The sequence below is a fragment of the Artemia franciscana genome, chromosome 17 (assembly GCF_032884065.1).
Source record: "Artemia franciscana chromosome 17, ASM3288406v1, whole genome shotgun sequence".
NCBI lineage: Eukaryota > Metazoa > Arthropoda > Branchiopoda > Anostraca > Artemiidae > Artemia > Artemia franciscana.
Window position 1 is genome coordinate 13,500,328 of NC_088879.1, and position 23,324 is coordinate 13,523,651.

General features: G+C 35.8%; 1 protein-coding gene across 1 annotated transcript in view; it reads left to right on the forward strand.

The window, feature by feature from the left end:
• LOC136037878 (exportin-T-like) overlaps nucleotides 1-23,324 on the forward strand; it is a 96,655-nt gene that overhangs the window by 24,681 nt on the left and 48,650 nt on the right. The window contains exons 7-10 of the mRNA XM_065720731.1: nucleotides 2,551-2,716; nucleotides 10,051-10,359; nucleotides 16,564-16,904; nucleotides 22,287-22,473. Of these exons, the coding sequence (XP_065576803.1) occupies nucleotides 2,551-2,716; nucleotides 10,051-10,359; nucleotides 16,564-16,904; nucleotides 22,287-22,473 (1,003 nt within the window). The remainder of the gene's footprint in view (nucleotides 1-2,550; nucleotides 2,717-10,050; nucleotides 10,360-16,563; nucleotides 16,905-22,286; nucleotides 22,474-23,324) is intronic.

The window sequence follows — 23,324 nt, forward strand, 5'->3', positions numbered from 1 at the left end:
ATGTAATAAAATTTTCTGTCATTATAATTGTTTTATTGAACATTTGACTGGTTTTTATGGCACTTGGTATTAACCAAGTGACATATAGCAGTCGCCAATTCTGTCGGTCTGTCTGTCTGTCGGTCCCGGTTTTGCTACTTTAGGCACTTCCAGGTAAGCTAGGACGATGAAATTTGGCAAGCGTATCAGGGACCGGACCAGATTAAATTAGAAATAGTCGTTTTCCCGATTTGACCATCTGGGGGGGAGTGGTGGCCCGGTTAATTCGCAAAAAATAGAAAAAATGAAGTATTTTTAACTTATCAGCGGGTATTTGGATCTTAATGAAATTTGATGTTTGGAATGATATTGTGTCTTAGAGCTCTTATTTTTAATCCCGACCGGATCTGATGACATTGGGGGGAGTTTCAGGGGGAAAACCTAAAGTCCCGGTTTTGCTACTTTAGGCACTTTCAGGTAAGCTAGGACGATGAAATTTGGCAAGCGTATCAGGGACTTCATAACTTATGAAGGAGTGATCCAATCTTAATGAAATTTGAAGTTCGGAAGAATATCATCTCATAGCTCTTATTTTGAATCCCGAATGATTCCGGTGATTTTTGGGGGAATTGAGGGGGGAACCTAAAATCTCGGAAAACGCTTAGAGTTGAGGAATCGGGATGAAACTTGGTGGGAAAAATAAGCACAAGTCCTAGATACGTGATTGATATAACCGGAACGGATCTGCTCTCTTTGGGGGAGTTGGGTGTGGAGGATTAATTCTGAAAAATTAGAAAGAATGAGGTATTTTTTACTTACGAAGGAGTGATCAGATCTGAATAAAATTTGATTTTTGGAAGGATATCGTTTCTCAGAGCTCTTATTTTAAATCTCGACCGGATCTGGTGACATTGGAGAGAGTTGGGGGGGGGGGGGTTAAAATCCTGGAAAACGCTTAGAGTGGAGGGATCGGGATGAAACTTGGCTAAAAATAATCGCAAGTCCTAGATACGTGATTGAAATAACCGACCGCTCTCTTTTGGGGAGTTGTGTGAGGACGGTTAATTCTGAAAAAATGACGTAGTTTTAACTTACGAAGGAGTGATTGGATCTTATTGAAATTTGATTTTTACAAGGATATTGTGTCTCAGAGCTCTTATCTTAAATCCCGACTGGATTCGGTGAAGGAGAAGTTGGGGGGAGGGGTCGGAACCTAAAATCTTAGAAAACGCTTAGAGTGAAGGGATCGGGATGAACCTTGGTGGGAAAAATAAGCACAAGTCCTAGATACGAGATTGACATAATTTGTACGGATCCGTTCTATTTGAGGGAGCTGTGGGTTGTTAATTTGGAAAAATCAAAACAATTGAGGTATTTTTAACTTCAGAACGGGTGACCGGATCTTAAGGAAATTTGATATTTAGAAGGAACTCAGGTCTCGGAGCTCTTATTTCAAATCCTGACCAGATCTTTTGACATTGGGGAAGTTGGAGTGGGAAAAAAGAAACCTTGGAAAACGCTTATAAATGTCGTAGACATGTGATTGACGTAACCGGACTGGGTCCGCTCTCTTTGGCGGAGTGGTGGTGGGGTTCAGTGCTTTGGTGAGTTTGGTGCTTCTAGACGTGCTAGGATGATGAAAATTGGTAGGTGTGTCAGGAAGTTGCACAAATTGACTTTATAAAGTCGTTTTCTTCGATTCGACCATCTGGGGGGCTGAAGGGAGAGGGAAAATCAGAGAAATTGAGGTATTTTTAACTTACAAGTGGGTGATCAGATCTTAATGAATTTTAATATTTAGAAGGACCTCGTGACTCAGAGCTCTTATTCTAAATTTCGACCGGCATTAAGTCTCTGAGTTTCCTTTTAAAGCAATCTACTGTTTCTTAGAATTTTGCTAGAGCTCATACCATATATATGAGCTCTTGCCTCTTCTGACCTCGTCACAAGTGCCATATGAGCTCTTAGCTCTTGTTCACTAGGCTAAACAGAATGGCTATCTCAAAAATTTTATCCAGCAACTTTGGTGAAAAAATATTCGTGGGAGGGGGCCTGGGTGCCCTCTAATTTTTTTTGTTATTTAGAAGGGCACTGGAACTTTTTGGGTATGTTAGAATAAACCCTCTTGTAACATTCTAGGACAACTGGGTCAATACGATCACCCCTGGAAAAAAACCAAATAAGCACGCATCTGTGATCTGTCTTCTGGCAGAAAATACAAATTTCTGCATTTTGTAGATAGGAGCTTGAAACTTCTACAGTAGGGTTCTCTGATATGCTGAATCTCATGATGTTATTTTATGCTATTTTCCGGTGTTATTGTCTGAATCTTATGGATATATTTAGAATCATCATTAAAATGCTATTCTTTTGATGTAATTATTGGTAGAAAAATTCTGTTTTATAGAGTTTCGGCTACTATTGAGCCAGTTCGCTCCCAGTTTCCTGTTTGCTCCTAGGGAAGTTTTTTCGTTTTTCCAAGTTATATTTTATAAGATTTTATGGTTTTGTAGGAGAAATAGTGATAAAATTGAGCATATTTATTTTCAATAAAAGAATTCTATATTTCAGGCACGGCCTGAACCGTCGCTTTGGAGTTTGGAGAACCGTCGCTAAAGATGCAACCGTCGCTTTGGATGCACTTGAAAACAAACTACCTATCATCTCTACTTTTTTTGGAAATGGAGATGATAATGTTTCCGCTTCAGTTTTGGAATGTATTAATGAGTATATTATCGTGAGCATCTCTCTTTTCTTTTTTTTCGTTTTGTTTAGCATGAAACTAATGACGTGGTATCTTTATTATCTCAACTAGGCAAAATGATGATCAACTTAAAAATTAATATGGATTTACTTTTGTCTTTTGTAACGGTGAGTGTTGCAATACCCTTTTTTGGCACTTGGTATTAACCAAGTGACATATAGCGATCGCAAATTCTGTCGGTCTGTCTGTCTGTCTGTCCCGGTTTTGCTACTTCAGGCACTTCTAGGCAAGCTAAGAAAATGAAACTTAGCAGGCGTATCAGGGACCGGACCAGATTAAATTAGAAATAGTCGTTTTTCGATTTGACCATCTGGAAGGGAGTGGGGGGCCGGTTATTGCGGAAAAAATAGAAAAAAAGAGGTATTTTTAACTTACGAAGGAGTGATCGGATCTTAATTAAATACGAAGTTTGGAAAATTATCGCGTCTCAGAGCTTTTTATTTTAAATCCCAACTGGATCCAGTGACATTAGGGGGAATTGAGGGGTGGGGACCTAAAATGTTGGAAAACGCTTAGAGTGGAGCGATCGGGATGACACTTGGTGGAAAAAATAAGCACAAGTCCTAGATACATGATTGACATAACCGGGACGGATCCGCTCTCTTTGGGAGAATGGGGGGAGGGGGAGGATTAATTATGAAAAATGAGAAAAATGAGGGTTTTTTTTTAACTTACTAAGGAATGATTGGATCTTAATGAAATTCAAAGTTTGGAAGCATATCGTGTCTCAGAGCTCTTGTATTAAATTTCAACCTTATCCTGTGAAGGAGATGTTTTTGGGGGGGGGGGCAGAACCTAAACTCTTGGAAAATGCTTAGAGTGGAGGGGTTGGGATGAAACTTGATGAGAAAAATAAGCACAAGTCCTAGATACGGGATTGATATAACCGGAATGGATCTGCTCTCTTTAGGGGAGTTGGGGGGGGAGGTTAATTCTGAAAATTAGACAAAATGAGGTATTTTTAACTTGCGGAAGAGCGATCATATCTTAATGAAATTGCATATTTAGAAGAACCTCGAAACTTTGACCTTATTTTTATCCCGACCGGGTCCAGTGTCAATGGGGGGGGGGACCGAAAATCTTGGAAAACGCTTAAAGCGGAGAGATCAGGTTGAAACTTGGTGGAAAGAATAAACACAAGTCCAAGATAGGTGACTGACATAACTGGACCGGGTCCGCTCTCTTTGGTTGAGTTGGGGGGGGGAGATGAGTAATTCGGAAAAATTAGAAAAAATAAGGTATTTGTAACTTACGAACGGTTGATCATATCCTAATAAAATTTGATATTTAGAATGATCTTGTGCTTTAAAACTCTCATTTTAAATCCCGACTAGATCCGGTGACATTGAAGGGAGTTGGAGGGGGAAGCCGGAATTCTTGGAAAACGTGAAATCAAGGTATCTTACGAATGGGTGATCGGATCTCAATGAAACTTGATATATAGAAGAATATTATGTCTCAGATGCTCCATTTTCAATTCGAATCGGATCCAGGGACATAGAGGGCTGGAGGGGGGGGAACAGAAATCTTGGAAACCAGATATCTCGGAAAACGCTTAGAGTGGAGATATCGGGATGAAACGTGATGGGAAGAATAAACACAAGCTATAGATACGAGATTTACATAATTGTTACGGATCCGTTCTCTTTGGGGGAGCTGGGGGTTGTTAATTTGGAAAAGTTAAAAAAAATTGAGGTGTTTTTTACTTAAGAACGGGTGACCGGATCGCAGTGAAATTTGATATTTAGATGGAACTCATGTCTCAGAGCTCTTATTTCAAATCCCGACCAAATCTGTTGACATTGGGAGGAGCTGGAGGGGAAAACCAGAAATCTTGGAAAATGTTTATAAATGTCGTAGATACGTGACTGGCGTAACGAGACTGGATCCTCTCTCTTTGGGGGAGTTAGATGGCGGGGTTTACTGCTTTGGCGAGTTTGGTGCTTCTGGACGTGCTACGACGATGAAAATTGGTAGGCGTGTCAGGGAGCTGTACAAATTGACTTAATAAAGTTGTTTTTCCCGATTCGAACATCTGGGGGGCCGAAAGGGAGAAAAAATTAGAAAAATTGAGGTATTTTTAACTTGCGAGTGGGTGATCGGATCTTAATGAATTTTGATATTTAAAAGGAACTCATGACTCAGAGCTGTTATTTTAAATCCCGACCGGCATTAAGCCTCTGATTTTCCATTTAAAGCAATCTATCGATTCTTAGAATTTTGCTAGAGCTCCTACCGTATGAGTTCTTGGCTCTTCCGACCTCGTCACAAGTGCCATGTGAGCTCTTAGCTCTTGTTTTTGATTGCCAACAAAAGGGTATTGCAAGAACACTTTAGTCAGGAATCATAGGCAGCGCAATAGCGCTGTTGGGGTACTCCTTTTGCTACTGGCACAGAGGCTGATTCTGCGAACTTCGTCGAGTGTACGATTTCAGAGCAAAAATATATTTAGAGCTAGTCTGTCTTCACTTTGACCGTGAGCAAGCAGGTGGCATTGTACTTTCATTTTTGTATTTCATTTTCACTTGTACAATAGTTTATCTACTTTATGCTTCTTGCTCTTTTTATGCCATGATCGCACGCGGTACCACTTGCGGGATTGAGAATGGTACCAATAACCTAATTCCAATATAATTGTCACAGTTGTGCTCACAGTGTACAACTGCTTTCATTCCCGCCAGCATTTGGAAATTAACAAAAAAATTGATTAGTATCAGCAGGGATGCGTTATGAACAAAATTATGGGATCAGGGCTATAGGATCTGGCAGACATCTCTCCAGTATAGTGAAGAAACAGTCACCATCTAAACGCTGGTAAATAGTCTCCATAGATAATAACCTTTTCTGGCTCGTATTGTTCAGCCAGCCTCCCATGTCTCGAAAGTACATTGATTGTCTTTAGAATTTTTGTAATCAACAGCGCGCCGAGAACATTGTGTTATTAGAACAGCCTCGTTGTAAATGGTCGAACTTTTGTTGGCATTTAAAAACCTCAAAGGCACTGCAACGTGTTTGTCCAACTTAATATGGCAATAATCAACATAAATGCCGTATTTCGGTGTTTTTTCAAGAGGAAATTTGTCTTAGAATGTTAAGGAGTCAGTCCAAGTAGCATTGTTAAAAAAAGAAAAGGAACAAATTAAAAAAAAAAAAAATAGTTAAATTTTTTTGACAGATATTGGCAGTAAGTGGTGCAGGCAGAGGTGTGTGTAGTGAGTGATGCAGGCGAATGATGTTTTATGGAAGAAAGGATGGAAACTTCCTGCTTGCGGATTATTCAGAGACGACTGTCCTCTAGAGTTAAGACATTTGGTGTAGAAGAACACTCTCGTAGCTGGTTTTTTTGTGGTTCAGTATAATCTTGATTGCCCGTTGTGAATCTTCTCTAAATGCTTGTTTTATCGCTCGTGGGCCTCGCAAATGGCATAAATATTCAAGAATAGGGAATGCATACGTAACCTAAACGGAGATTGGAAGAAACTCAACCGTCTCAAACTAATGTATGACCGTACTGCACAATTGTTCTTTTCCACCCGACCGATAACATTTGTGTAAAACGAGCAGTCGTTGCTAAAAAAAATAGCGGTCAGGACTATAGGAATTGAGGAAGATGGGTACCACGGTTCAAGAAACAGGAATTTTTCCTTCGTCGGATATGGACCTCAGCACTACGTGTTGACATGTTTTTTTTTTTTTTTTTTTTTTTTTTTTTTTTTTTTTTTTTTTTTTTTTTTTTTTTACATATATAATGTCATTGCCGCAGCATTATTGAAGAAGGGTTTGGTAATTTTCATCAAAGATTAACATCTCATTCTTTGCAATGTATTTAAGAAGTAGGTAGAAGCCATCTACATAATTGAACCTCTCGAAATTCTTTATTGACGTACTTAATTTCTGTTAAAAACAAGGTGGATCCTAGTGCCGTACCTCGTAGTGAAACGCATTTTAGCCGCTCAGCCTACTTAGACGCAACCCGTAAAGAGAGATTATAGTTACTTTTAATTATATTGAAAAAGTCAATGACAAGAAGCAAAATATGCTTTCTTGCACCAATCATTTCAAATTATTTACTGCTGTTTAGTGGTGAATCTGATCGAATGCATTGCTATAGTCGATTAGAAGTAATGCAACAAGGAGACTCCTTACATCTAACATAATCACTCTATAATCAATTGTTATGTGCACTAAATAAATAATGTCTTTTGCTTCATCATTTCAGGTAACCCTACTAAAAATAATCAATATCTTGCTGAATTGGGGACAAGAAATTCGTTAAATAAATATTTCAGTCTTTTTCGCCAAGCGATGTGTAATTTTTGCAGTTCAATTTTGCCGGAGCACATCACCAGACTGATGTTTTTTTTACCTTGGCTATAACATGAACACGTTTTTTTCCCAGCACTTGGGAATTTGGCTCATTGAATTTCTTGGATAAGGCTCAATTTCTTTTTGACCTTTGTGGTTCATTATATACTGTAAATTCAAGTACTTTATTAGCTATGTCCCCGGTGATGTCACCCACGAAAGTACCGATCTGTGTTTCTACGAAAGACAGGCGAATAGATGGTACAACTGTGAAGAAGCAGCTAACTTCACCTGATACTATTAACGTGTCATCGTTATTCTGTATCGTAACGCAAAATCTTCCACGATTACCAGTCAGATTTCTTATTTCAGAATGTTTTATTTCTGAGATGTTTCATCTTCGAACACGTCGTTTCTGTGTTGCTCGGTTCTTTTGAATATACGATTCCACAGTCTCCGCTTGAATGATTTTATCCTCAATATAACCATAATGTAACAAGTAGCAGGTCATAATAAGCTTCTTAAGGCCAGGTGTCTCCTAGGATTTGTCTTTGGGGTTACCTCATTTTGTATTCACAGAGTGTTCTTAATATTTACTTGACAGCTGGAAGTTTAAGAGTCTCAATCTTCAGGTTGATAACCGCAATAGAGCAAATCTCATCGAAGTCAAACGTCCCAATCCATCAAATAGTTTGTGGTAACGAACTGTGGTAAGGAGCGACCCGGCTCAATAGTAACCGAAACTCTAAAAAATGGAATTTTGATACCAATAGTTACATCAAAAGAATCGCATTTAAATGCTGATTGTAAATATATAAGTTTCATCAAGATCAGTTATACCCATCAAAAGTTACGAGCCTGAGAAAATTTGCCTCATTTTAGAAAATAGGGGATACGCTCCCTAAAAGTCATACCATCTTAACGAAAACCACATCATTAGATTCAGCTTATCAGAGAAACTTATTGTAGAAGTTTCAAGGTCCTATCTACAAAAATGTGGAATTTTGTATTTTTTGCCAGAAGACAGATCATGGATGCGTGTTTATTTGTTTTGTTTTTTTGTTTTTTTTGTGTTTTTTCCCAGGGTTGATTGTATCGATTGAGTGGTCCTAAGAGTGTCGCGAGAGGGCTCATTCTAATGCAAATTAAAAGTTCTAGTGCCCTTTTTAAGTGACAAAAAAAATTGGAGGGCACCTAGGCTCCCTCTCATGCTGATTTTTTCCCAAGAGTCACCGGATCAAAATTCTGAGATAGCCATTTTATTTACCATAGTCAAAAAACCTAATAACTATGTCTTTAGGGACAACTTATTCCCCCGCAGTCGCCGTGGGAGGGGCTGCAAACTACAAACTTTGACCTGTATTTACATATAGTAATGGTTACTGGGAAGTGTACAGATGTTTTCAGCGGGATTTTTTTTTTTGGTTTAGGGGGGTTACGTTGGAGGATATTTCCATGGAGAAACTTCTCATGGGGGAAGAAAATTTCAATGAAGGGGGTGCAGGATTTTCTAGCATCATTTGAAAAAACAATGAAAAAATAAATATGATAAGTTTTTTTCTACTGAAAGTAAGGAGCAGGATTAAAACTTAAAACGAACAAAGATTATTTCGCATATGAAGGGTTTACCTCCTTGTTATACCTCACTCTTTAGGCTAAAGTATTTTTAGTAATTTAAACTATTTATTCTACGGCCTTCGTGATTCAGAGGTCATTCTTAAGGAATTTTGACAAAATTTAAACTTTAGTGTAAAGAGCTAGGTATCGACAAGGGTTGAACCCCCCTCATATACACAATAAAAACATACGAATATAGAATTTCGTTACGTAAGTTAATTTGTAAGTTACGTATATTTTTTACCAATGAAAATGATTGTAAAAAATTAAAAGTTCTAGTTGCTTTTTTAAGTAATCAAAAAATTGGAGAGCAGCTGGGCCTCGTCCCTCACTCCTTTTTTCTCAAAATCTTCCGATTAATTGTAATTAATTAAAATGCAAATTTCGTTTAAATTATTTATGTGCGGAGAGCCAAGATCAAAACATGCATTGATTCAAAAACGTCCAGAAAGTAAATAAAAAAAAGTTTTTTTAAATTAAAGTAAAGAGCAACATTAAAACTTAAAACAAAGAGAAATTACTCCGTATATTAAAGGGGCTTTTCCTCCTCAACGCCTCGCTCTTTACGCTAAAGTTTCTAACTGTTTTAAAAATAGAGTTAAGAGTCAAACTTTAGCGCAAAGAGCTTTAGAGTATTAGGTAATTTAATTGTTATGCTTGTTTGTAATGAATTGTCCTTGAAATTGTGCTTGCCTATGTTTTCTGTAATGTTGTGCTGGATTCTGATTATGCAGATTACAAAAATTTTTTCCTGGTATTTGTAATCTGAAACAAACCATTATTAAGTATCTCTAGCTCTGTGCATTTATGATGCTACGTTGTTGATGTCACCGTGGGTTGTTTTCAGTAATAATATACCATTACGTTATGATTTTGAGTTTGTGAGCTGTTTTTTAACTCTTTCGAATGCTTATATAATTAAAAACAAGTAAATAAATAAAAAGATTAATCTCATTCCAGAAATTGACTGAAAAGTAAGAAATATTTTATTTCTCAAGAATCTAGGAATATTGGGCTCTATACATAACTTGACTTTATTTTAACTCTTTTTCTTCAAATCACGGACTCTTTCATTCATATATCTATAACTTTTTGGCTCCCAGATCAACTCTTCCCTTCCAAAAGACCTAAATGATGCAGATTGTGCAATTTTTTAAAGGATTGCTTAAAAGAATTTGATATCTATGTTATGTAGTCAAATCCATTTTGTGCCTCTCTTCTTCTTTGAAATTTGTAATTTCTTGAGAAAAAAAACAAGTGCTTTCTAGTACAATTTGAACACAAAATTGCTCTAGTTATTGAGACTAGTTTTCATTGTATACCATTTGCTTAAAACTTTCAAAATACAGTACGATGATAAATCGATAAACTGTTTAATTTTATAGATACTAAAGCAGAAATATCTTCTGTCGTCTGTGGATCGTCAGAATCTCGAATCACTAATCTCAATCAATTTTGAAAAGATGAAGTATGACAGATCGTACAATTTTGAAAATGATGGTGACGAAGAAGCTCAGTTTTTAGAATTCAGAATACAGTTGAAAAAGCTGTATGTTAATATTGCTTCATTGGACAAGAATCTTATTTTGAGTCGAACCCAGCAGCTTGTAACTAGTACGTGGGAGAATCGGCAGACTTGTGAGTTCCAAGATGCAGAGCTTGCTCTCACTTGTCTCTACGAATTAGGAGAACCGGTACGTTTTATTATACTAACGTATTCTTATAAAAAAAAACTCTTAATTTTTCTCGAACGGCAAATGCCAATAATACTTTCACTTGGTTCTTCTGACTAGAAGTCTTTAAATTTCTACTTATTTGTGCTTTTGGATTAGAAAAAAATAAGATAGTGCAATAAGGTTTCTAGGCTTAGTGCAGTAAATTCAAAACAACTTTGTAAAGCTCATATTTTTTCTTATATAAATGTGAAGATTTTCCACGAACAACTTTGTTCTATTAAAAAAAAACAAAAAAAGCTATCAGTCATATTGAACTATCAACTTTTTTTATTGGATTATCGAAGTTTCTTAACGAACAAGGTCGATGTGTCTATCCTGCATTGTGTATCTGCAGCTGGTTCTGTGAATTCAGCCTTTGGCTCTTTAGTATCATCTTTTGGTTCCACGGATTTATCTTTTGATTCCGCAAATTCAACCTTTAGTTCCGTAGATTTAACCTTTGGTTCCTTGGATTCATCTTTCGGTTCTGGAGATTTGCCCTTTGGCTCCTTGGATTCATCTTTTGGTTCCGTTGATTCAACTTTTGGCTCCGTAGACTCCTCTTCGGGTTCCATAGACATCTTTTGGTTCCATAGATTCAACCTTAGGTTGAACTCCATATGGAGTCTTTTAACTCCATTGATTTGGCCTTCGGTTCCTTGGATTTACCTTTTGGTTCCACAGATTCAACCTTTGGTTCCATAGACTCGTCTTTTGGTTCAGTAGACTCATCCTTCGGTTCCTTGGTTTATCCTTGAAAGGTTTAACCTTTGGTTACTTGGATTCATCTTTTGTTTCCGTTGATTCAACCTTTGGTTCCATAGACTCGTCTTTTGGTTCAGTAGACTCATCCTTCGGTTCCTTGGTTTATCCTTGAAAGGTTTAACCTTCGGTTCCTTGGATTCATCTTTTGGTTCCACAGATTCAACCTTTGGTTCCTTAGAATTTGTTTTTGGCTCCGCAGATTAAACCTTTGGCTCCTTGTATTCATCTTTCGGTTCCGGGGATTTAACCTTTGGTTCCTTGGATTCATCTTTTGTTTCCATTGATTCAACCGTTGGTACCGTAGACTCATCTTCTGGTTCCGCAGTTTCAACCTTTGGTTCCTTTGATTCATCTTTTGGTTCCGTTGCTTCAACCTTTGGGTCCGTAGACTCATCGTCTGCTTCCATAGACTAATCTTTTGGTTCCGTAGACTCATCTTCTGGTTCTATAGACTCATCTTTTGGTTCCGTAGATTCAACTTTTGGTTCCTTCTATTTGTTTTTTTGGTTCCGCAGATTCAACCTTTGGTTCCTTGGATTTATCTTTTTGATCCGTTGATTCAACCTTTGGTTCTATAGACTCATCTTCTGGCTCAGTAGACTCATCCTTCGGTTCCTTGGTTTATCCTTGAAAGGTTTAACCTTTGGTTCCTTGGATTCATCTTTTGTTTCCGTTGATTCAACCTTTGGTTCCGTAGACTCATCTTCTGGTTCCACAGTTTCAACCTTTGGTTCCTTTGATTCATCTTTTGATTCCGTTGCTTCAACCTTTGGGTCCGTACACTCATCGTCTGCTTCCATAGACTAATCTTTTGGTTCCGTAGACTCATCTTCTGGTTCTATAGACTCATCTTTTGGTTCCGTAGATTCAACTTTTGGTTCCTTCTATTTGTTTTTTTTTGGTTCCGCAGATTCAACCTTTGGTTCCTTGGATTTATCGTTTTTGATCCGTTGATTCAACCTTTGGTTCTATAGACTCATCTTCTGGTTCAGTAGACTCATCCTTCGGTTCCTTGGTTTATCCTTGAAAGGTTTAACCTTTGGTTCCTTGGATTCATCTGTTGGTTCCACAGTTTCAACCTTTGGTTCCTTAGAATTTGCTTTTGGCTCTGCAGATTCAACCTTTTGCTCCTTGTATTCATCTTTCGGTTCTGGGAATTAAACCTTTGGTTCCTTGGATTCATCTTTTGTTTCCGTTGATTCAACCTTTGGCTCCGTAGACTCATCTTCTGGTACCGTAGACTCATCTTCTGGTTCCGCAGTTTCAACCTTTGGCTTCTTAGATTTATCTTTCGGTTCTCTAGATTTAACAATTGGTTGTGCAGATTCGACCTTAGGTTTCATACATTCTTCTTTAAGTTCCGTTGTTTCAACCTTTGGTTCCATAGACTCATCTTTTGGTTCCGTAGACTCATCTTGTGGTTCCGTAGACTCATCTTGTGGTTCCGGAGACTCTTCTTTTGGTTCCGCAGATTTAACCTTTGTTTCCTTTGATTTGTCTTTTGGTTCCGCAGATTCAACCTTTGGTTTCTTAAATTCATCTTTTGGTTCTGTTGCTTCAACCTTTGGTTCCTTAGATTGCCTTCAGTTCCTTGCATTCATCTTTTGGTTCTGGAGATTTAACCTTTGATTCTATGGATTTATCTTTTGGCTCCGGCGATTCAATCTATGGTTCGTTAGATTTGGCTTTTGGTTCCGTAAATTCAATCTTTGGTTCCTTAGATGTATCTTATGGTTCCTTAGATTTAACCTTCGGCTCCTTGGATTCATCTTTTAATTCTGTTGATTCAACCTTTTGCTCCGTAGACTCATCTTCTGGTTCCATAGACTCATCTTTTGGTTCCGTAGATTCAACCTTTGGTTCCGCTGATTCAACTTTTGGTTCCGTAGACTCGTCTTCTGGTTTCGTAGACTCATCTTGTGGGTTATCTCTGGTTTTGTAGATTCAACCTTTGGTTGTCAAAAGTTTGTGTTAAAAACTTTTCTTAATTTGTTTAGTATGTTTTAATACTCACAAGACACTAGATTATAGAAATTTCCTTTCAAATGAGCCATTTAGCAACTCTTATGAGGTTTTAGTGCCTTGCTTGAGTGAGGAAAAATTTTGCATTATACATGGCGCCTAATTAGCTTTAAACATTTGCATTAAATCCCGAGTGTAGTGCAATGTTGTTTTTGTAAATAAATAATAACTCGAGGTGAAATGTCCTGATGGTGTGATTTTGGAGTGAAAAGCCAAGGATTGGCAGCCCAGAATAACAAGAGCTAAGAGCTCATATGACACTTGTGATGAGAGATCGGATCTGGTCTGGTTATGTCAATCACACATCTAAAACTTGTGCTTATTCTCGAACTCGCCAAAGCACTAGAAATCCTCCCCCAACTCCCCCAAAGATTGGATCTGGTCCGGTTTTGTCAATCATGTATCTAGAACTTGCGCATATTCTTCCCATCAAGTTTCATCCCGATCTCTCCACTCTAAGCATTTGCCAAGATTTCCGCAAAATCATGCCGCTAGACCAGCAGGCCACACTTAGGAATAACAATCATTTGTTTTATCCACAATTAAAATTCTTCTCAACTATCTCGTTCGCTCGCTTCCTCCCCCTCCCAGATGGCTCAATCGGGGAAGCAATTATTTCTAATCTGGTCTTGTCCCTGATACGTCTACCAACTTGCATCATCCTACCTTATCTGGAAGTCTCCAATCTAGCAAAACAGGGATCGACAGACAAATAGGAATTGGCGATCGCTTTATGTCACTTGGTAAGTACCAAATGCCATAAAAAGAAGTGATAGGGACTTTGGTCCTTTCTTTGTCTCTACTAAAAAGTGTTAGTCACCTCCACGCCGTATGTCTTCTCTGAAGTTTCTAGTGTAAACTCTTACCCTCTGAACAGAACTTATGGATGAGCCCTGGAATTACAGCTTAAAACATCCCAAAACACCGTCAGGAACGAAAACAGTATCATTAGTTATAGTATTTTTGCGGGAGGCCTGCCATACGTGTTTTTGCGGGAGGCCTGCCACATGTGTTTTTCCTAGCCATACAAAAAAAAAAATTAAAAAAAAAAAAAAAAAAAAAAAAAAAAAAAATACTGAACTCAATGATAAACAGTATAGAATATTTGAATAAGAAATCCCCAGGAATTTGGGGGAATTTATAATTTTGGTCTGACCCTCTTACCCCTTGTGTGGCCCTGACCCATTTCAATTATCTGCAATTCGCTTTGCTAAACCGCCGTTTCGGCTTATATATGTTACCGTGAATGTCCAAAAACATTGAATGTTGACTTTCACCAGTGAATGTCAACAAACACCAAATATGTAAGTAAAAGATCAAATATTTCAATACATTTATGCGCATTCGGCCCCTCAACGATGTATCTTGAAAATCGCAGATACGTTCTGGTGAATGTTTGCAAGAACGGAAACACCCCACTCTTTAAAACCCAATTATAAGAATTTCGAAAAGAGGAAAAAACCCCAGCTCATATTAACCAATCCTTATATCTAATTGAGAGATAAAATAAGAAAAACTCAAATCCTTAACTCTAATTGGATTCAGTCAGCTTTGTGGTCCTATGCAAAGTTTGATGGTGACAGCTAACTTTTTTTAAGAAAAAAAAAATCCTATACCCTGATTTATGCAGAATGGATACTGCAGTGAATCGTTATCTGTTTTTCGAAAAGTTCAACGTATTAGCTTTTAAACGTATGAAAGTTAAACGTAGTGTATAATGAATGTCGAAATTCTCTGGTGAAAGTCAGAAGTAAAATATTTAACAAGTATTTGGGACATACACCAAGCGACTATGTTCTTGTTGACATTCACCGTTGAATGTCGACATTCAAGATATTATATATATATATATAAAATATATATATATGTATATAAAAAAATATATAAAACATATATATATATATATATATATATATATATATATATATATATATATATATATATGTATATATATAAATATATGTATATATATATATATATATATATATATATATATATATATATATATATATATATATATATATATATATATATATATATATATGTATATATATATATATATATATATATATATATATATATATATATATATATATATATATATATATATATATATATGTATATATATATATATGTGTATATATATATATGTGTATATATATATATGTATATATATATATATATATATATATATATATATATATATATATATATATATATATATATATATATATATATATATATATATATATATATATATATATATATATATATATATATATATATATATATATATTGACGTTTTCTACTATATGTCTGTATATTACCTTTTTAAAAGATAATTTTTTTATGTTTACCGGGAATATCTACATTTTTTGCAAATGAAGATGTAAAAAGTAGAATAGCCAAGTCCCAGTGCGTATTTTCGTCGCTGAAAAACGTTTCGAAGAATAGGAAGATACGTTTGTGAACACAAATTGGAATTTTGGAAGTTATAGTAGTGACTGTGGTTAAGTATGGTTTTGGAGATTGGGTTCTCCGAAAGACGGAGGATGATTTGGTACATGTTTTTGATTGTATCCGTTGTAACAACATCAAACAAACATGTCCTAAAATAGACTGACTGAATCCAGCCAAACTTCACAAGTTTTACTAGATTGTTCACTGAATTTCTTTTCGATGGGTCGATGGCTTAATGTTTGGCATCTGCAATGCCATTAAGGTGATAGCAATTTCGTTTCTGGTGTATTGAACTAGTTTTAAAACATTACTGACCTAAAGCAAGCGTTGTCTCCAACTTCGTATGCTTAGTAGACGAAATAATGCGCAAAAATGTCTTCTGACAAAGTCTAATTATAGTGTGAAGAAGAAGCCAATTTAAATATTTCTTCCTTTCATGAAAGTTGGCCTAAGTTAGAAAGTTGTCTGTCCAAGCTTTGATGGCTTGGACATGTACTCGGGGTGAACAACGTATATCCTTAGAACCATTTCCCCACAAGAGGGCAAGAAAAAGACCGGACGCTCGATTCTATGAAAAATATTTGTTTCTAAAGTATTATTTTATCATTTAGTTTTGTTATTTTTCATTGAGATTAACCTAACCTCACTTTTTGGGTGTGTTTCCGAAGTGTTTAATACCGCTCTTCTAGGATCTTCCTCATGACAGTCGTTCATCTATTTTTCCTTTGGCATTTATAGATTTTTAACCACACTTTATTCGTTTGTAGGCCGAATCTCTGTAGTTGTTATTTTTCATTGAGATTAACCTAACCTCACTTTTTGGGTGTGTTTCCGAAGTATTTAATACCGCTCTTCTAGGATCTTCTTCATGACCGTCGTTCATCTATTTTTCCTTTGGCATTTATAGATTTTTAACCACACTTTATTCGTTTGTAGGCCGAAGTACGAGCTATGGTGATAATTGCAACCTATGGTGGGAGTGCATTGGAAGATATGGTGAGAACGATGGTTAAATTTGGTGTAACCGGTGGTATTTCGCCCATCTGTGATATGCATCATGTTGTCCAATTACAATTTTTTGAGGTAGTTGTCCGATACGACCAATTATTCCTGCGTTTTCCGTATTCTAATTATATTCCTGGTTTGATGCTGGCGTTTTTAGGTGTATTGAATGGAAGTAACTACGAAGACAAACCAGAAAGAACAGAGTCTCACCTTCCTCGAGAAGCTAGAAGTAGAGTCTGCTATCTCTTGTCACAATTTGTAAGGGCAGTCAAGTAGGTGTTCACTGAAATCTATTTTTTACTAATAATTTAAATACATTGTAGCCTGACGTCCCATTTTTCAGACATACTCTCTAGCAATCCTGTAAAGAAATAAAAAATATCTTATCCTCCCCTCCCCATTGTGGGCTGTTTATTAGGACTATTCTTGTAATATGAGAGTAAAAATTATGCGTACTTTTTGTGGTTGCAGTTTTTGGGCAAGATCACATTTTGTCAGTGTTGCCGCGTTGAACCGTTGAAATAAATTAGAAAAAGTAGGTATTTACATTTGACAACGTTATATGTCTTTTAAAAATTATTTACAATTGTATTTGGTATTTACATTTGACAACGCTATATGTCTTTTAAAAGTTTTTTTTTTACAACGCTATATGTCTTTTAAAATTCAAACACTGACAAATTTTGATTCCCAAAGACAACTACACCTTCAAAGGAAAGCTGAAATTTTTAAAGCATACTTTTTACAGCGAAAGTAATTTCTCTGTAGTTATAATTTGTAAGAAAACTTGAAATTTTTTTATGGTAATTGTAAGAGATTGTAAGTCAAAACCGTTCTCTGATCTTTTTCTGAAGTAGGTTTAACTGAAGCCGGCTTCTCGTTTATGGTCCGTTCCAAAACCTTCTGGAGGTCCTGATCCGGAGAACAAAAGTTCCTCTGGAATTGACAAAATGTCCTGTAGCTTTTCAGAAAAAAAGACAAATAATTATCTTTCATGCATCAAAATAATTTCATTTTCTAAGGAAGGGTGTTGGTTCGGTTTGCCAGAAAAAAAAGACCTTGCCTTTATCCAGTGTGTGGGGAAATGGGGTAAAGCGTTTTCATTTTATTGGAGAGCGCAAAGAATTAGCACATTTAAGGACAAGATTTTGGCGAATCTTTTATTTATAATAAAAATTTGGCCAGGACAATATGAACAATGATTTGGAGTAAAAATTTTAATATATTATAACCCTACACTCCAGGTGTTATTCAGTTACAATCATGTTAATGGCCCTGAGGCTAAAGCTTCCATAAAAATCAATATTTGAATAAAATTTTCGCTTTTGACTGTTAATTCTGATTTCAATAAATTTGATTTATAAGATAAGATTCTAAGCGTCTAACCTCCGTGCTTTTTACGGAAAGTGTGGACCTTAGACCGGATTAATGAATATCACGTTGCATTTTGGAAAGCTTCGTAGAACTCTTTAGCTGGAGCCAAAAATCTTTTGTTTCTACCCATTTTCGTTCGTGATTTCAGCTGAGTTTATCATTCGGTTTTTTGTACTTGGGATTGCGATAGAGAAATGTATCAGATATGCCTCTAAAACTTCAAATGTTCTCTCAATGCTAACGAAATTAGAGTTTATCCTTTGCTCCTTTCTAACTGATGACGTTAGAAACTTGGCCTACGGCAAAAAGTCAACTTTTGAACTTAGGCAGATAGATTTTTTTTATGGCAGTCGATAACTTGATGAGCTGATCAAAGCATATGTCATCTATTTTTTGGTAGAAAAATTCCTTCATGAGACATATCAGTTTGAAAGTTGAAAGGGGCTGACAATTTCAGTAGTAAGGTTCACACTGAAACCAAAAATAGGCCAATACAGAAATGGTATCAGATGGGCCTCTTCAACTTTAAAAGTTCTGCTAAAGAAATTAGAGTTTATCCTTTGTTCCTTTCTAAGTGACGGTAGAAACTTGGCCTGCGGCAAAAAAGTCAATTTTTGAACTAAGACAGATAGTTTTTTTTTCATCAACAGTCGATAGCTCTCGATGAGCTGATCCAAGTATATGTCATCCATTTTTTGGTAGAAAAATCGTTTCATGAGATATACCAGTTTGAATGTTTAAAAGGATTGACAGTTTCAGTAGCAAGGTACACACTAAACCAAAAATAGACCAATACCAATTGTGAGACATAGGGGAGTTTTAAGCAACAGACAGATGTTAGCACATAATTACCTTCGGCAATGAGGGGTCCGCAACTTTTGCTAGTTGGTTTTCCTATTATTTGTTTCTAGTGTATTTGATGATTAAGACCAATTCGTTTCCAGTGGTAAGACATGTTGGGGACTTGTAAGTAATAATCGGTTGTTAGGCTAAAATAATCTTCAGCGATAAGGGTTTGCAACTTTTGCTAGTTGTTATGAGGGGTTTGCGACTTCTGTGAGTTGGTGTACATAGTATTTATCTTAAGATCATTAAATACTAATAATAATAATATTTATTACCCACAAACATGCAAAAGTATAAACAGTGGAGAACAGAGAAAAAAAAAATAACAAAGCAAAAACAAAAGTGCGCGTAACTCAACAATGACAAGCACAACAAACCTAATATAACAAAGAAAAACAATATAATTTTATAGACTAATAGGTCAGTAGAATAGACGCAGTAAAGCTGCATTGATAACTAGAAATATTTACAAACACAGTGTAGACCACCGCTCATATTTCGCAATCATCATGTTCACCATTTAATATTAACCCACAAAGATAACCCAATGAAGAAAAGAAAAAGCAAACGAAATTAACACATCTACCAAAAGACAAAACACTTATCCTACATAATACATAAATAGCAAGAGAAAATATAACTAAACTAGAAAGATAACTTACAAAAAGAAAAAGATTATGACACCACCACCCCATACATGGAATTATTCTTGCAGAGAGATAGGACATAGCGAGAGAGCCGATTTCGGACGGCCAAATATGGATCAACAATGCCATACCTTTCACTAATCCAAGAATCTTTAGTCCAGGGTGGTAGGCCTAACAAGAACTTACAAAAACGATAAAAGCATGACCAGATTGTACGCCTATTCTGATCGGTTAAAGAGCCCAAAACGGGGAAAGACCAATAACGTGTGGCTGCACCAGTGCATTGAAACGCTTTGCTCTGATATGTCTATTATAATTTGTCTTGGCAGATATGAGTAGACCATAAGATTTGCGGATTTTGTTGGTCATTAAATGAAAAAAAAAACTAGTTTTTTAAACTGAAAGTAAGGAGCGATATTAAGACTTAAAACGAACAGAAATTACTCCGTATATGAAATGGGTTGTCCCCTCCGCAATCCCTTGCTCTTTACCCTAAAGTTTTTAATTGTCTTAAAAAGTAGAATTGTGGCAAAGAGTCAAACTTTAGCGTAAAGAGCGAGAGATTGCGGAGGTATCGCTCTCTTTGGGGTAGTTGGGGAAGGGGTTAATTCTGAAAAATTAGAAAAAAAATGAGGTATTTTTAACTTAAGAACGGGTTATCGGATCTCAATGAAATTTGATATTTAGAAGGATATCGTGTCTCAAAGCTCTTATTTTAAATCCTGACTGGATATGGTGACGTTGGGGGAAGTTTGGGGTGGGGGAACCTAAAATCATGGAAAACGCTTAGATTGGAGGGATCGGGATGAAACTTGGTGGGAAAAATAAGCAGAAGTCTTACATACGTGATTTACATAATTGGAACGGATCCGATCTATTGGGGGGGGGGGGGGGTAGTTCTGAAAAATAAGAAAAAATGACGTATTTTTAACTTACGAAGGAGTGATCGGATCTTCATGAAACTTCATATTTAGAAGGACCTCGTAACTCAGATCTCTTATTTTAAATCTCAACCGGATCAAGCGTAATTGGGGGGAGGGACGGAAATCTTAGAAAATACTTAAAGCGGTGAGATCAGGATGAAACTGAATGGGAAGAATAAAACCTTTCTAAGATACTTGACCGATATAACCGGACTAGATCTGCTCTCTTTGGTGGAATTGGAGGGGGGGGGGTAATTTTGAAAATTGAGGTATTTTTAACTTACGAAAGGGTGACCAGATCTTAATGAAATTTGATATTTAGAAGGATCTTTTGCTTTAAAGTTCTTATTTAAATTCCGACCAGATCCTGTGACGCTGGGGGGAGTTGGAGGGGGAAACCGGAATTCTTGGAAAACGTGAAAATTGGGGTATTTTTATCTTACGAATAGATTATCGGATCTTAATGAAATTTGATTTTTAGAAAGAATTCATGTCTCAGAGCTCTTATTTCAAATCCCGACCAGATCGTTTGACATTGGGGGGAGTTGGAGGGGGAAATCTTGGAAAAACACTTGGAGTGTAGGTGTCGGGATGAAGCTTGGTGGATAGAATAAACAAATGTCCTTGATACGTGATTGACAGAATCGTAATGGATTCGCTTTCTTTGGGGGAGTTGGGCGGAGGGGTTAAGTGATTTGGTGAGTTTGGTGCTTCTGGACGTGCTAGGACGATGAAAATTGATAGGCGTGTCAGGGAGCTGCACAATTTGACTTTATAAAGTCGTTTTCCCAGATTCGACCATCTGGGGGCTAAAGGGAGAGGAAAAATTAAAAAAATTAGGTATTTATAACTTACGAGTGGGTGATCGGATCTTAATGAATTTTGATATTTAGAAGGACATCGTGACTCAGAGCTTGTATTTTAAATCCTGACCGGCATTAAGCCTCTTATTTTCCTTTTTAAATCAATCCATTGATTCATAGAATTTTGTTAGAGCTCATACCATATGATCTCTTGGCTCTTAGCTCTTCTCGCCTCGTCACAAGTGCCATATGAGCTCTTAGCTCTTGTTAGTGAGAGTGAGATACTATATATATATATATATATATATATATATATATATATATATATATATATATATATATATATATATATATATATATATATATATATATACATATATATATATATATATACATATATATACATATATATATATATATATATATATACATACATATATATATATATATATATATATATATATATATATATATATATATATATATTATATATATATATATATATATATATATATATATATATATATATATATATACATATATATAATTTTCAATGTATATTTTTTTCATTATTTATTAATTTTAGCAAGGTAAAAGTAAGCTGAGTCGAAATATTTTAAATCAGGCTCTAAAGTTTCACAAGAGTATATAATTTTATACTCTGGTTGTCCATGTATCTATTTCAAGCAGGCCAAAATTAGGCTGAGTTTATGTATTTGAAATCAGGCTCTGAAGTTTCACAAGAGAACCTAATTTATACAGTGGTTGTCTATGGATTTTTTTTTCTCTCATTTTGAGCAGCCCTTAAGTTGGTGAGGAAGTATTTGAAATCAGGCTCTAAAGTTACACACGAGGATAGCCTATAATTTATACTGTTTTTTTTTTTTTTAAGCAGGCTAAAAAATAGACTGAATATTTGAAATCAGGTTGTAAAGTTATACAAGAGGATACAATTTATACAAGAGGATACAATTAACTATGGTCATTCCTTGTGTTTTATCCTCATATTTTTATATTTTGCTTTACTCTCCTTTCAGTCATTCAAAAAATTTTTTTTACAGGGCCTGTTTGTCAGTTATCCCGTCAGATTTGTATCACGAATTATCGCTTTCTGAATTCTGTGTTTTGGCCCATAAGCTTCGGGAGGAATTTTTAGATATCAATTCTTCTCTTCATCTTTCTACTGATGTTAGATACATCTATGAAGCTGCAACAACTTTTATTATAAACGGAAGTTTAGACCATCGTGTAAGTCCTTCTGTTTTATTATTACTCCTGGCTGTTGATTGTATTCTCTTGCACACAACAAGGGTTAAGGATGAATAATTACTCTTGACCCATTGATGCAAATTTCTCGTGGTATATTTTTGCAAAAAATTTGGATAGAATATAATATATTTGTTGCGTTTCAACAGTTTAAATATGGTGAAAGGAGGACAACGTAGTAAAGGACGTACCCTAGCTCACAGCAACCGAAAATTTTGAATTGTGTTTTGAAAAATTATGTATATAAGGGCAATAATAAACAAAAACGAATTATTCAGTGGCGTAAGAAGAACTGTCACTCATTTAACCTAACTTTGTAGTTCTGTATAATTGTTCTCGGTTAAAAAATACAATGCATATTTACTATAATCAATGCATATTTACTATAATAGGAATATAAAAATCTAAGTACTGTTTCTACCGCTAACATATGGGAAAGATCCCCCCCCCCCCTAATCAGAGTTTTCCTCTTTTTTCCTTCCTGCGAAGTTTCTGACTCTTTTAAGTCTTGTATATGACTTTTCTCAATTATTCGAGAATGTTCTACTTTCCGTTTCGGCGATTTTATTTCATTTCATTGCGATCTAATTCATTATATTATTACAGTTTGATTCCCAATATTGATAAGTAAATGTATATAAGATTCAAGAATAATTCATATGGACTGTTAACTGTACCACTTCAACACCCCAATGTTAAATAATCATTGTATAGACACAAGTAAATGTGCAAATAAGCAAATTTTAATTCATATTGACTATTGACAGTGCCACTTCAATACCTCAATATTAAATAAACCTTGTATGGACATAAGTAAATGAAATAATTGAAAT